The following is a 14,062-nucleotide window of genomic DNA, read 5'->3' on the forward strand; positions in this document are numbered from 1 at the left end:
GCATGCCATCAGGAATGCTTCCTTGGTATGCCCTTGTTGATTGACGGAAATTTACCTCACCGGGCATTCACCTCCCCGCGGCCTCATGGAGGCCTGCACTCAACTTCCCGCACTCTAATCGGAGATCAGCCTCAACAGTGCCAGACATGCCTGAGCTCATCAACTCTCGCAAACCGGCATCTACACGAGAATGTCGTACCGAGATCCCAGACTGATCGGAATGGGAGCCCTGGTCATCTTATAAGCGGGCGTGCCCGTGCATGGTGGCACGGTTATCCTGCACCTCTCCCACTTTCTTCCCTCAGGGCACACACCATGTTCAAACCAGTCGCCCTCGGCCTCATGGGCCTCCAGTGCGTGGCGGGCCTCCGGTTCGCCATGTACGTCGATGAGTACGTTTCCCACCTCTCTGTTAATCGTATTCCCATTAACAGGACCAGATACCACACCACCGATCTCCCCGGAACCGACCAAACTGACGGTATCACGCACGCCATCATGGCATTTGCTCCATCAACACTCTTCAACACTGACTCTCCCCAACAATTCTCCCCCTTTGAGCCAGTGTCCACCTTCCGCAACCGCTTCACCCCGGACACAAAAGTGATGATCGCCATCGGCGGCTGGGGCGACAGCTCTGGGTTCTCCGATGGAGCGAAAGACGAAGAGTCACGGAATCAGTACGCGAAGAACGTCGCTGCAATGCTAGACGACAATGGTTTCGATGGCGTTGGTAAGGCCCCCCTCCCATACCCCCACCACCACCACAACTAACAAACCCAGACATCGACTGGGAGTACCCCGGCGGCAACGGCGCCGACTACAAGCAAATCCCCAATAGCGACAAAGCCGACGAGATCACTACCTACCCCCTCTTTCTCTCGGCCATCCGCTCCGCCATCGGCCCCAACAAGACCCTCTCCATCGCTGTCCCCGGCAAAACCGAAGACATGATCGCCTTCACATCCACCACCGGCCCCCAGATCTGGCCCTCCATTGACATGGCCAACATCATGACTTACGATCTAATGAACCGTCGAAACAACGTCACAATGCACCATACCTCCGTCGTGGACTCATTGAACACCATTCAAGCCTATGCTGATATCGGACTCCCAGGGGCAAAGACAAACCTGGGTATGGCATACTACGCGAAATGGTTCGAGACAGACCCCGACGCGGACTGTGATTCCCAACCACTGGGTTGTAAGACCGTGGTGATGGAGAATGATGACGGGAGCGATAACGGGAAGAGTGGCAGTTTGACCTTTGAGAAGAGCGTTATGAGTGATCCGCCCAAGGATCTGAAGACCAGCTATGATGGGACTTGTGGGTTTGATAAGGGGACCAAATGTCCCGACGGACAATGTTGTAGTCAGTATGGCAATTGGTATGTCCCCATCCTTCCCTTTCCGCCCTCTCTTCCCATCCATACCCTCTTCATCCTAGTTCCACCTACCCCCCCTCTTCAACATAACAAATACTAATAAGAATCACAGCGGAACAACCGACGACTTCTGCCAAGCCGGCTGCCTCTCCGACTACGGCACCTGCAAGGGCATCTCGATCATCGATTCGTGGCGTAAGGCTCTCGCGGATGGAACCCTGGACGAGGATAAGGGTGGACAGTACTATTTCGATGATGAAGTGGATGTCTTCTGGACGTGGGATACGGCGGATATGATTGCCCGGAAGTTCACGGATATTGTGGATCAGATGGATCTCGGTGGTGTGATGGCGTGGAGTTTGGGTGAGGATACTCTGAGTTGGGAGCATTTGGGGGCGATGCAGGAGGGGGTGCAGGAGAGGTCATAGGTTGGGTTTTTTTGTTATCGGTTGAATCTGGTTGAAATGGGAGGGGATTGGGGAGAGGGGTGTATGGTTATGATTGAGTGGTTTGGGGTAATAAGTACTATATAATCAAGACTTTTGTTTGTTTATCGCAGGGCGATTTATGTTCCCAATGCACGGTCTGCCGAATCAGGCAGAGTCCATATTTATATCCACCCACCAGATCACTCAGCTAACAACACATGCAAATATATGTACCCGTGTATATGTACCGCCAATCATTGAAAACACCAAACGCCAAACCAAAGGGTATCACTCATGCCTCATATCCGTGTACGGAGCAATCCCACAACCACCAAGCCACCCAAACCAATACCCCAAAACCTAAGTAACCCAAAGTATTTAGTTACCTGACAAACGCCGATCATCCAGCCCCTTCTCCTCCCATTCGGTTAATAACCGCGACACCTCCTTGAAAGACACCGGCTTCGTGAGGAATAGATCCACCCCTGAAGCCAGCGCCTCGGATTCATCACGCGAACTGCTCAGCCCTGTCAAAGCGATGATTACGGCCGGTTTGTAGCCCGAGCCGCGTTCTTTCTCCATCGCGCGAATGGCCCGCGTTGCTTCGAACCCGTTCATCACTGGCATAGATATATCTAATCGAACTATAAGCACCAAATAAGGTAGTGAGGGTAGTGCAAAGAACTCACCCATGAAGATTATGTCATATCCTTGTTGCATCCGTTCGACTGCATCAACCGCCAACTTGCCGTTCTCAGCCGAGTCCAATGCCGCCAGCTTGCGCTTTTTCATCAGCGTCAGCATCAGGTTAAGGTTGATGCTGTTGTCGTCGACCACCAGGATCCGCGCGCGCCGCTCCAGATCCGGAATCATGGCCTCTTTGAATGGCGAAGGCGGCTGGATCGGTAGAGACGGAGAGGAGGTGGCATAGAGCGGCTCCATTCCATCCGAAGAGGTCTGAGAGCGTGGATAATCGACCGATGAGGCCGACCCCGAGCTGGTCGTCATTTCTGGCGCCAGCTCGCACGTCTCGGTCGTAATTTCGAACAGCTTCTCTCCCGGAGATACATCACCAGCGGATGACAGGGTATTTTGTCGCGGCCGTTCTGCGAGCTCGAAGGTGTGAGTCGGAGCATCCTCGGTCTGCGTGTCGAGGCATTTGCGGATGCTACGAGCGAGCTTGTGCGGACCGCATGGGCGACGAACGATGTTCACCACGTTGGCCAGCGATGACCATTGCGAGCGCGCCGTCGTGTAGTCGACAGACTTGTTGCAGAGAATGAGAAGAGAGGGAAGGGTAGCGTCGACATTAGGGAGGATGTCAGCCAAACTTTGCTCCTCGGCCATGACGATATCCACAGGCGTGCCGGACGGCCAGGAGACCAGCTCCAGGCCGTACCAGTCGGTCAGGTATCGGGTGTAGATCGACCACAGGGGATGCGAGCCAGCCTCGGCCGGATCCACCCCAAGAATGGCGGCCCGTCGGCCGACATGAGTCTCGCGCAGGAGACGGCTTTCAGTTAAGACATCCTTCTCCTTGCTGGCAGGCGACAAGGGACGAATGGGTTCTTCCAACTCCAACTCCGGGCCCGGCCGCACCAAAGGAAGGGAGACCTTGACAATGGTTCCCTCCCCCGGACGGCTGTGAATGTGGATGCTGCCCTTTAACGATTTGACAAGACTCCGGACGATCGAGAGACCCAGACCTGTGCCGACCGCCAGTGTGTCCTCCTGGGCGAACGGAGTGTACAGGCGACCGCGCAGGAACTCCTCGGAGATGCCCTTGCCGGTATCTGACACGGTCAAGGTGACCAGCTCCTCGACCCCGTGCCGACGAGAGCGACCTTCCGACGCCTCGGTGACCGCCAGATGCAGAGACACGCGACCGCTGTGGGTGTATTTCATGGCGTTGCCGAAAACATTCATGATGATGCGTCGAAGAGCCCCGGGCTGCGTCTTGTAGATCCAATCATTGTGAGCAATGTCCATGACCACCTCAACCTCCGACCGAGGCTTGAGCTTGGTCTCATTGTCGGGCTTATGCTGGCCTCGCATCGACCGCGGTAAGACCACCGGCTGATCATAGGGAGCGGCTGAGCGCTGGCCATAGGCATGGCCCAGGCACACGCCTTCCACCACCTCTTCGGCCAGGAGGGCCAAGTCGGTCGCCACATACGTATCCAGATGAGCCGAAAACCGGTCCAGACCCTTCACATCCGCGGGCGACGTTTTATTTCGCTTCAGGTTGCGATACGTCCGTTCCAAAGATACGATTTTGCTGAAGTCGAGCACTTGGTTCATCGTATCTAGCAAGGTGCGCCCACACGCATTGATTGTCTCCAAGAGGGAGCCCTGGAATTCGTCTAGGTTCGTTCCGTTCAAAAACTCGGCGGCTGCCAGAATACCATGCAACGGACTTCGCAGTTCGTGTCTGAAAGTGTCAGCATTCCCATCGAGATATCATCCAGACTTGACTTACGAGATGCTGCCAATGAAGTCGCCCTTTTGCCGGTCAGAAATAAGCGACTCAACCCGGTTGCACTCGGCCATGATCGAAGACCCAAAGCCGAGGACCGAACTCAGCTCCACCGAGGAGCTGAAGACGCGCGTCTCCTCTGTGTTCCAACAAAAGCACCCAGCAAACCACTGCGAGTTCGCGGAATTCCAGAGCGGCACGAACATGACCTGGCTCGCGTTGGGAAAGTAGAGATTCAGCATGGAGTTCTCCATCGACTTCCACTTCTTAGACCCGCCTTTGCCCATCTCAGAGCCTTTCGGCCCCCGTGAGCGACTCTGTCGCGGTGATTCATCGTCGGAACTGGAGATCATTCCATCTCGATGGAATGACCACAGCTTTCCCTTGCTATATCGGCGCAGGAGTTGATGCAGAAACGAGCTCTCAAGATTCGCGGCCGGGTAAAGAACCTTGGAGCCCGGGCCTGGCGCAAACGGCTCGTCGTTGGTGGAAATGGCCAGCACCGGCGCGGGATTGTTGCCTTCGACAGAGCAATCACTCCCCGTGTCCGCATCTAGCATTGGACTATTGCTGTTTTCCACAAAGATGACGCCGCCTTCAGCACCCAGCTCCAGGCTTTCTCGGATCAAGTTGGCCGCTCGTCGAAACGCCCAGGTGTGACCCTGGGACTCGTCCAGCCCATTCAGCTCCTTCTGGCGACTGCCAGACCACCAATCAGGTAGCGGGGTGTCAGGCCCTGACGACACGCCTTGGTCAGCTTTGTAGTCCGACGCCGAGCTGAAGGAGCGGCCATCGCAGCTGTGTGACCGTCTGGACGGTATGTCAAAACTGTTGAATGACCCCACGGACAAATGGTTGGCCCTCTGGCTCGATGACGGCGGGGTGCTAGGTACCGGAGCAGAGCTGCCAACGGACGCCGGATGAGTCGCATCCACAAAGCTGGAACTGCCCTCAACGAAGCAGCTCAGTCCCCGGGACAGTCGAGCTGCGCGGCGACCTTCCGATGCCTGACGGCTGACTTTCAGGTAGTCCATAATCAACCCCGATAGAGCCCCAAGGGTCTCTTTCTCCGCGTCATCCAGCCCATTGTGTGGTTTGGTATCTAGGACGAAAAAGCAGCCGATGTTGATGTTGGTCTCGGTCGTCAAGGGCGTACCGGCGTAGAATCGGAATCCGGGATCTCCCTGTACGAATGGGAGGCGTTTGTAGCGGTCTTCGTCGCGCAAGTCATTGATCACCAGGAAGCTGCGCTGTCCTCGCTCTCGATTGGAGGGTGGTAGAGAAACAGTGGCCTGTAACGAAGGACGCAACGCAGAGTTGAGTAGGCGATCTACGAACTTCTCTGACGAGTGAGCACCTACCTTGCACATGCTCCAGGCGTTTGAAGAGACAGTAGAGCACCCATTCCAGACGCCAGCGCCAGTAGACTCATAGTCACTGACACCACCAGTACGTGTGCTTTGGGCTAGAATGAACTGTGACTGGCGATCTGAGACACTTGGGGGCATATTTCGTCAGCAGGGTGTTGATACCACGGGCCGAGGGGAGGATCTCCGTCGTACCTGATCATCACGCGCTCAACGTTGAGACGCAAGGCGGCGAGCTGCGCGAAAGAAGTCAAAGTCGCATTAGGGTCCCCCAGGACCAGGGCCTCGGGAACTAGCCCCGCCGAGGCTGGACCGATGGCGGGGGCCGACGATAGCGATTGTGAGCATAGAGATGGGGACGGCGGTGGAAGCGAGGGATCCAGAAAGGTCGGGGGTGGTGTGTCTTCAGACGAAGAGCCTTGATACCGATCTTGAAAACTGCCGGTGCGTTCGGGTTGGAAGTAGCGGTAGAGCTCGCGGACTCGGCGACCCGTGCTGTGGTCGTCGTCCCTCGGCGGAGGGGAAGAAATCTCCATGGTGTGGGGGAGGGGTGTGTTTGGAGAGGTGAAAAAAAGGGACCAGAGAGGGGGAGGATCGATTTCGAGACGATGGGAAGAGATGGCGTCGATTGCCTTACGCATCCATTCTGGCCTGGGTGGGGGCTGGCTGGAGGCAGGCTGGATGGAGGCAGGCGTGGTTGAGATAAAGTGTGGCAAAATTGCTGGCGGGAGAGAGAAGAGTAAGAAGGGGAAAGGAAAGGGAAGGGGAAGGAAAGCGGAAAAGGAGGAAAGGAGCGAGAAAGAAGCCCTGAAACAAGGTTGGACAACGACGGGTTTAATATCAAGGACTGCGTGCAGCAGCAACAGTAGATCGAAGCTGTGGAATTACTAGTATGTAGCGTTTCCGGCCCACGCAAACCATCGGCGGGCTCATTCATTCCACGCGGACAGGCACCCCGCTGCGAACTGTGGAATGTTCGAAGTTAGATGTGCGTCCCAAGGGCAGCGTCTTCTGGGCGTCGTCAGTCCCTGGAGTCATCCCGTGGGAACCGAACAGTGGCAACTGAGAGGAATTGAGGCCGACGGAATCTGAATGATGGCCGAAGCCCCGGCGAATGACAAGCCTCAGGCGTGTCAGGAAGCCAACTCCACAAGTTACCCAAGGGAGTAGTAGCAGGGATCATGGTCCATCCAGCGACCGGGTTGCACCCCTGGCGGCGGTGGCAGGGCCTCCCGCGTGTCTTCCACTCACTCGAGCCGAGTCTATCCAGTGATTCCAGTCTGACTTGCGAGCCGTGATTCAGATTTCAGGTTGATTTCAGGTTGGCCAGACCCGGCCGCAATTGGCCAGTCAGCAAGACGTAATACCGGTTTTCCGTTTGACGCTAGTCTCCTTCGGGGGCCGACGGAGTTTGCGGTGGAGCCCCATTGGCCCTAAAACCCCGTTCCCGGCCTGGGAAGCCACCAGTCAGGGGCCATCATGCGCGACCTTAGGACTTGGGACGTCTCAGGCATCTCATGCCTCAGGCGTCGAGGCCTGTCGGGAGGCTTACCCGTCTGCCATGTCCACCATGCCATCGACCCTACTTACCAACAAAATACGTACATTTTGGCCAGCCGAGATGACAATGAATCGCTAGTTAGTAGTCTCTGACGTCGTAAGGCGCGTCATGATCGACGTGGCTGCAGCGGCGCCTGTCAGCCATCACTGGCGTGGGAGCGGTGGCGGTGACTCAGCGGTCTAGAATGTGGATTGGACGGGAGATGTGGCTGTTCTGGCGGGGCGTGGATTCCATGGATATGAATGGCCCAATCCCAACAGGTGTCGCTACTCATTCGGTTGCCACCCACCCTTCAGTTCGCAGATACGTGCAGGACACTATCACCGTCAAGATACTAGTGGGTGGTCCATGACATCCCATCGATGTCAAGTCGGTCTCGCATAAATGGCCCCCCGGGTCCCGGCAGGGCTCGGATGGGGCTCAATGACTTCAGCATAGGAACCATGTTGAATCAGCTAGCTGCATGGATAGTATAGTCTATGTACGATCTAATATAGGTATCATGATACAGCGCAGATCTACAAGCGAAAACAAGAATCATCCGATCATCCGATCGTTCCGGCCAATGAGACGCTGTCCACCCGCTCGGCGGGCCGTCCTGTCCGGTTCTAAAATCGTTCCATCAGGCGCATCCGAACCGTCCACATCCGCGCCCGTTTGCCATAAATGTACATGGGAATCGAGAATAACAGACACCCCAGCTGGATCACTCCCAGAGCGATAAACACCATCCGGGAACCCTCCGCATCCAACCAGTCAACAATAAAAAGCGAAAAGATCAGGCCATGGAACACATCTGCATCAATCGTTAGCATTCCTGTCATCCATCGTCCAATAGCGATGTCGGCGCGACCTACTCTTACTCCAGTTCAAAGTCACCAACGCTTCTCCCGCGTACTGGCGGTAGCTATCGACGCAGAACGTGATGGCCGTCGTACTCCCCAGGCAGCACCCAAACGAGACCAGCCCGAAGAAAATTGTTGGCACAATCCACGCATCCCGCTCTTGGGCACTCCATCCAAACCCCATCAGTCCGATTGTCGTCGAAATTGCAATGGGTATTGCCATCACCAGTCGGAACTCTGGCTCGTAGACGCCTCCGTTGCGTCGGGTCATATATTGGACGATGATGTCGGACACCTTACCGGCCACGGCGGTCCCTAGCAGCCCCCCCACGAATGGCGAAATGTAGATGAGACCAGTTTGCAGAGCGGTGAAGTTGTAGGCGTCCCGATTCTCGTAAATGGTAGCAACCGACTCCGACAGGACAATGAGCCAGCCGACTGACAAGGCATACACCACCGTCGACCACAGCACAGACGGATACGCAAACAGAATGAATGGCCGCAGCGCCACTCGGAACCAGTTGTCATGGGCGATACGGCCATTCCACGGGCGGAGATAGTATGTGTACGGGATAGACGGCTGCTCCCGGAGTCGATTGGTGTAATGAGCTGCCGATGTGATCGGTGGACCTAGATCAGGTGACTCACTGCGAGCTGGTGATATGGCGGTGTATCGAGCAGCTTCGAGATCGTGTTGATAAGTGTGCGCCAAAGCGGGAGGATGATGGACTCCATGAGACTTCTCGGGGTCCTCGCTCGGCGATGACTCGATGTCAGGATGCTCCACAGCTGGTGCATTGCGTGCAGGAGACAGGTGATTCTCCTCATCAATACCTTCTACCTTCTCGGGGATGGTCTCTGGTTCCTCATCATGATCATCCACAAAACCAACGTGGCCCTTCTTGGGTTTCTTCGGCTCTGGTGATGTGGGATCGTGGTCCGGCGGGGTCTCCTCCAAGCGATGAGCATGCGGCGGTCGACCCCTTAATCCGTGCGACACGATGTTTGACACGCTGTGGTAAAAGCTGGGGCGTTTGTGGGCCCGTCGTGGCCGAGGCGTCCGATCCCAAAAGGTCTCAGGGACAAAGAAGAAAAGGAGGACCAGACAAGCGCCAACGACGATGGCAACGATCCAGAAAACCCAGCGCCATCCCAGGCTTCCAATAATGGCTGCGCTGACCAGGGGGATGAGGTTTTTGCCACCCAGAAGCAGGAGCGTGTAGATGCCCACACGGTACGCCCGCTCATGCAGGAAGTAAATCTCAGCAATAGTTGCAGATGGCAAGCATTCGACTGGGCTCACTGCAATTCCCTGAAAAATCCGAGCGACGACCAGACTGGCATAATTAGGCGACAGCGCACACCAGACTGCCGAGATGATAAAGAGGGTCGCGCCTAGAAGATAGACCGGCCGTTTGCCGAAGAGAATGGCTGTTGGAGACATGATCACAGACCCAACCCCGAGACCCAACATGTACAAGCCCGTTGTATAAGCGACCTTCTGCGTATCCACATCATATGCAGCAGCTACTTGGCTGAACCCGGCAGCAAGGATCGGAGTCATGCCACCTCCCATCAGACAGTAGAATCCCAATGACACCAACGCAGCATCTCGCCGCCACACAGGCCAGTTGAGGGGGTCGTTAATTGAATCATCGGGCTGTGGTTCTAGCACGATATTGCCATCTGCCGTCTTTTTTATGGGCTGGCGCGCACGAGAGGAGGAACGTGACGGGGGGTAAGGTGAAGGCAGGGATGAGCTAGATTCACGATGCGGTTGATGGTTCAGACCGAGAGGCTCGTTGCGGTTCGAAGAGAGCAGGAGAACAGTTCCTAACGTCCGAAGTCAACGAGATGATCGCATAAATCCATACTCCTTCCCCCAGCTGCAACATACCAGGCACTTCATCTGTCTGCTTATCACTAAGGATGCCAAGGGTGGCTTTGGGACGATAGGGACTTTGACTGGTGGCGACGGTAGGCGTCTCAGGTACATTCGTTCCAATCAATCGTTTCCACCACCCTTTGGTTGGCTTCGACTGCTGCGCGATTGGAGCATCGCGAGCTTCTTCTCCGGTCGCCATTGTTGCAGATAAGAGCAACGAATCAGAGATAGGTCCCGCAGTTCTCGAATCGAAGCTAGTATCTGCACGATCAGCCTCTAGTCAGTTGGGACCCTGGCGATAGCTGGGGCTGTAGGATCGGAAATTTCAGTTTAGAACCGACCTTTTTTGTGGGTGTCCAGCTGCACAGGCGAGTTACCAAACACAGACACCAGAAGGATTGAACAGGCCACCTGTTGGATCGAACGATCGTCTCGATACAGCCCGAGGATGAGATTGGATGTATCTCCACTCCTCGAACCGACTTAGATCGATCACGGCCTGCAATGAAAAAGCAGAACCGGCAACTGCGCAGGCTCAGCAAGCGACATGGCGGGGGAGGGGGGGCGACATATATAGTATTGACGGGGTGGACGAAGGAACGAAAAATAAAACCCAAAGTCAAACACAAAAAATGATGAGCGATAAAAGAAGCAAAATCGAATCAGTCGGTGAGGATGGTGGGCAAGAGTCACGCGGCTGAGTGGACGAAGGCGTAGATTAGTTGGAGGCAATAACCCCCGATAAGAGCCCACCAACCCAAGAACGGGTGTCAAACCGTCTCAAGTCATTCTTGCACGACGCACAAAGCCAGCCGCCAACGGGGCACCGCAGCGGTACCCAATGGATACCCCGGACCCCCACCGGGCGGCCGTGGTTGGCCCAGTACCCCTCCAGTCTCCAACAGCCTACTTCTCCAGCTCGAGATTGTCCTCGTTTAGACTCGGATCGACAACCAATACGGAGTAAATGCATGGGCATTGAGGTCACTGATCCTATTGCGATGAAATGAGCCAGTCAGGGTGTCCGACCAGTAACCATCCTCCCCTCCGGAACCGTCCAGAGACGAAATCTAACGAGGGAGTGCCCCATCTTTGGGGGGAATCGAAACACACCTCATGCGGTCGGAGCTGCACGTGGCCTGCTTATCGGCCAACTGCCAAGCACGAGACGTTCCGCATGGATGTCGACATGGCATACATGCAAGCACCATGCGATGATGCAATTCTCCATTATATAAAATGCTTCTGTCAACTCGCATTGCCCTTTATTTGCCTTTTTTTTTTTTTCTTTCAGCCCCTTTTTGCTCGCCGCGGGATCTGATTGTGATTGCTTGGGGAAATCCCCTAGCGGTAGCCTTTGTAGGACGAGAGGATCATCCTGACTTATCGGGCGCTATGGAGTCATCGTCTGATATGCCCTTTGTGGTTCAACGACAGCTGGCCTGCAAACATCCAAGTCCATGCTGCAGCAGAGTTTGCGGGGTTAGGGTGAGCTTGATGTTGCAAGCCACGCCAGCCTGCCAGGATCCAGGAGATCATTAGAAAGCGCTCCGAGCGTGCAGGATGACCAGCATGTCGTCATCGGATGCATGTTATCTACCTATCCCGTCAACGTTCTAAGCAAGACATCCAGGTGGCTATCTGTGGGTGTTCACCTGGACAACCGACCGCCCGGGCTGGGGTATAGGTCGGGTTCATTAACGCTGTACAAATCCAAGTCACTATGCGTCTGCCTGCTGCAGCAGGCATCAATAGGGTATTACAACCACCACTGGCAGCAACCTGCCACAACCGAGTACAGCATATCTATATTCAGATAGACCAGTCAAGATGATATGTCCTCAGGCATCCATCTTCTCCTCCTGCTTTGCTGCCTCAGGCTTGAATTCTAAGGATGTCCTCGTTTTCATGAATTGGAACCTGCATTCACTTTCCAGAAAGCGGTAGAGCACTCCAACAATAATTCACTCCTAATGCACCACCCCCAACTGTAGATTTTCTATGCCGGAACTTTTCAGTGAGGCTAGCCAATATGTCCGCAATGATCCTTCATCTCTTCCTTCTCCGACAGCGCAGGTTTCAGTCAAAACTACAGCTCCATCACTGAACTGCCTGATAGGTCCCATATCACGTCGTGACTTTAAGCTTTCCCTATCTCATCTGTCTTACACGTCTGCGAGTTGGTGATCATAACAAGCCATGGGGTTGTGCAAAAGTGTGCAAAAGAGCTGGAATGACTTCACGCCCAAGGAACGACACGAGTCCGCGTTCTACATCCTGGGCATCGTCTTCTATAAATTCGGTCTGGAAGCATTCAATGGCTCCATAATCACTCTGGCCACCAACCGCTATGATTATGATGCTCTTCGCACCCATACACCTCCCAAGACCTTCCAGCGCGTTGGGCTCATGGTCGGCCTTAACCAAGCGTGTCAGTGCGTGGGGTCTATCTTGATTGCACCCTTGATTCGTCGCTATCCAGCCCGAGTGATCCTGATGGTGGCCGTGCTGGTTTTTGGCATCTTTAGCGCCATCCTGCTCATTATGGATGCTTGCACTGGAGGGGCCTTTGCTCCAGCCGTCTTTCGTCCTCACCATCCCGAGAACGACTTCTACTACTACGGCAGTTACAATACGGACAGCATGATCCCTATCTACTGTGTCGGTGGCCTTAGCTACGGGATGGTCGAACTGATTCGCCGGATAATTCCCAGGGACATTGTTGGTGGAAACCTCAAAAGACTGCGTCGCCTGGATGCTCTGGTGCACATATTCTATGAAATGTCTGGCACTGCTGGGGCTTTCTGCACTGCACTGGTCCTGATCCCTCGTCTGGGCAATAATTACTCCTTCCTCGTGACACCAATCTGTTTTACGCTCGCGGCTTTCGCTTGGTTCTTCCTTGGAGATCAAGTGTTCAAAGCCCAAAAGGCAGAGGCCTCCGATGACCAGCCAGCTTATATACGAGCGGCACTGACCGGGACCAAGCTCTTTCTCGAGTCCATCTGGGTGGGTGCCAGGATCATCTTCACCACCCGAAAATTCATCTGGCTGCTTCCCGGCTACTCGATTGCTCTGTATGCCCATCGCTACCTCGAGAGCGCGGTCATGCCGGCGCTTGCGCGTCGCTATCTCGGCAATGTTGCATGGTCGCAGATCATGGTCGGAGGGTCCAATCTCGGAGAGCTGCTGGGGGCCCTGTTTGTTATTGTCCTCAACAACCGCGTCCGCACGCCTATTCCTTGGTTGCGAGTCGATGCGCTCATGCTTCTTATCACCTGGTACCTGCCCTTCTGGAAGCCGCGGCTTCGGTATGTCCAGGATGCTTTGTTTGCCGCCGCAACCTTTGTCCCGATTTCGTTCGGCTGGGCAGCCGGCGATGTCTCGTTGGCGGCGTACATCCAGGCCACGCTGTCGCGGATGGAATCTACGTCGAGCAATGTGTCTGCTCTCGGGGCGGTCATGGCGTTCTTGTACTCCACCTACATTGTGCTGTATGCGGTAATCTCGCCGATTCTGGGCAGCTACATTGACCGGGTGTACATTGAGACGGGAGGTCCGAACGGAGGGGGTGACATCCATCGAGCGATACGCAGTGTGGCCAGCGTGCAATTTAGCGTGATCTCCCTGTTGGTTGTGATCTCGTCGTTTGTGCCTCGGGGATCCCTGGCGGTCAACCCGGCGGTGCTGGATGAAGAGGACCTCGAAGAAGAGGACTGGGGCAATGTTGTGTCTTCGGGAGCGAGTATGAAGTCGATTATTCGATGAGTGGGATAATGTATGGACGCAGTCTGCAGTACCGCAGTCCGTAGTTTCTGTCCAGTAGTCAACAGTGCAACTAAACCTGTAACTATTCTGAGCTGTCAGTCACAACCAGACAGTCGATAATGAGAATGTCTTCGATGAATGAGATGATTTTACTTCCAATGATGAATAGTCCGGTTCGAGAGGCCGGCTGAAAATACATTCGTAGGAGAGCATATTGACTGACTCTACTACAGGTAGGTCAAGATCACCTGGAACCAGAGATGTGGGGTAGCGGGTAAATGGCACGTTCCCCACCACTTCGTCGACTCCAAGCGATCCTAGATAGCTTCTGCATCCCCCGAATAG

At 55.0% G+C, this 14,062-nt stretch overlaps 4 protein-coding genes across 4 annotated transcripts; 2 read left to right on the forward strand and 2 right to left on the reverse strand.

Moving 5' to 3' along the window:
- Positions 1-315: 315 nt before the first annotated feature.
- Positions 316-1,815, forward strand: BO94DRAFT_561162 (glycosyl hydrolase, family 18; the record flags this gene model as incomplete). The annotated part of the gene is made up of 4 exons (XM_025614201.1): positions 316-392; positions 441-733; positions 784-1,390; positions 1,500-1,815. 4 exons carry the CDS (start codon positions 316-318, stop codon positions 1,813-1,815), a joined length of 1,293 nt encoding a protein of 430 aa, XP_025461880.1.
- A 378-nt stretch (positions 1,816-2,193) lies between these two features.
- On the reverse strand, positions 2,194-6,194 carry BO94DRAFT_479049 (putative sensor histidine kinase/response regulator; the record flags this gene model as incomplete). The annotated part of the gene is made up of 4 exons (XM_025608731.1): positions 2,194-2,450; positions 2,505-4,246; positions 4,295-5,788; positions 5,854-6,194. 4 exons carry the CDS (start codon positions 6,192-6,194, stop codon positions 2,194-2,196), a joined length of 3,834 nt encoding a protein of 1,277 aa, XP_025461881.1.
- Positions 6,195-7,827: 1,633 nt separating this feature from the next.
- BO94DRAFT_478916 (putative MFS transporter) lies at positions 7,828-10,148 on the reverse strand (the record flags this gene model as incomplete). The annotated part of the gene is made up of 3 exons (XM_025608718.1): positions 7,828-8,015; positions 8,077-9,897; positions 9,962-10,148. 3 exons carry the CDS (start codon positions 10,146-10,148, stop codon positions 7,828-7,830), a joined length of 2,196 nt encoding a protein of 731 aa, XP_025461882.1.
- Positions 10,149-11,961: 1,813 nt separating this feature from the next.
- BO94DRAFT_540455 (uncharacterized protein) lies at positions 11,962-13,845 on the forward strand. The gene has a single exon (XM_025612917.1). It carries the CDS (start codon positions 12,149-12,151, stop codon positions 13,715-13,717), a length of 1,569 nt encoding a protein of 522 aa, XP_025461883.1. The 5' UTR covers positions 11,962-12,148; the 3' UTR covers positions 13,718-13,845.
- Positions 13,846-14,062: the final 217 nt, after the last annotated feature.

The sequence above is a fragment of the Aspergillus sclerotioniger genome (genome assembly GCF_003184525.1).
Source record: "Aspergillus sclerotioniger CBS 115572 chromosome Unknown BO94scaffold_48, whole genome shotgun sequence".
Lineage (NCBI taxonomy): Eukaryota > Fungi > Ascomycota > Eurotiomycetes > Eurotiales > Aspergillaceae > Aspergillus > Aspergillus sclerotioniger.

What these genes read in the sequence shown, in the direction of transcription:
- BO94DRAFT_540455 (XM_025612917.1), top strand. Translation starts at nt 12,149, where the DNA reads ATGGGGTTGTGCAAAAGTGTGCAAAAGAGCTGGAATGACTTCACGCCC.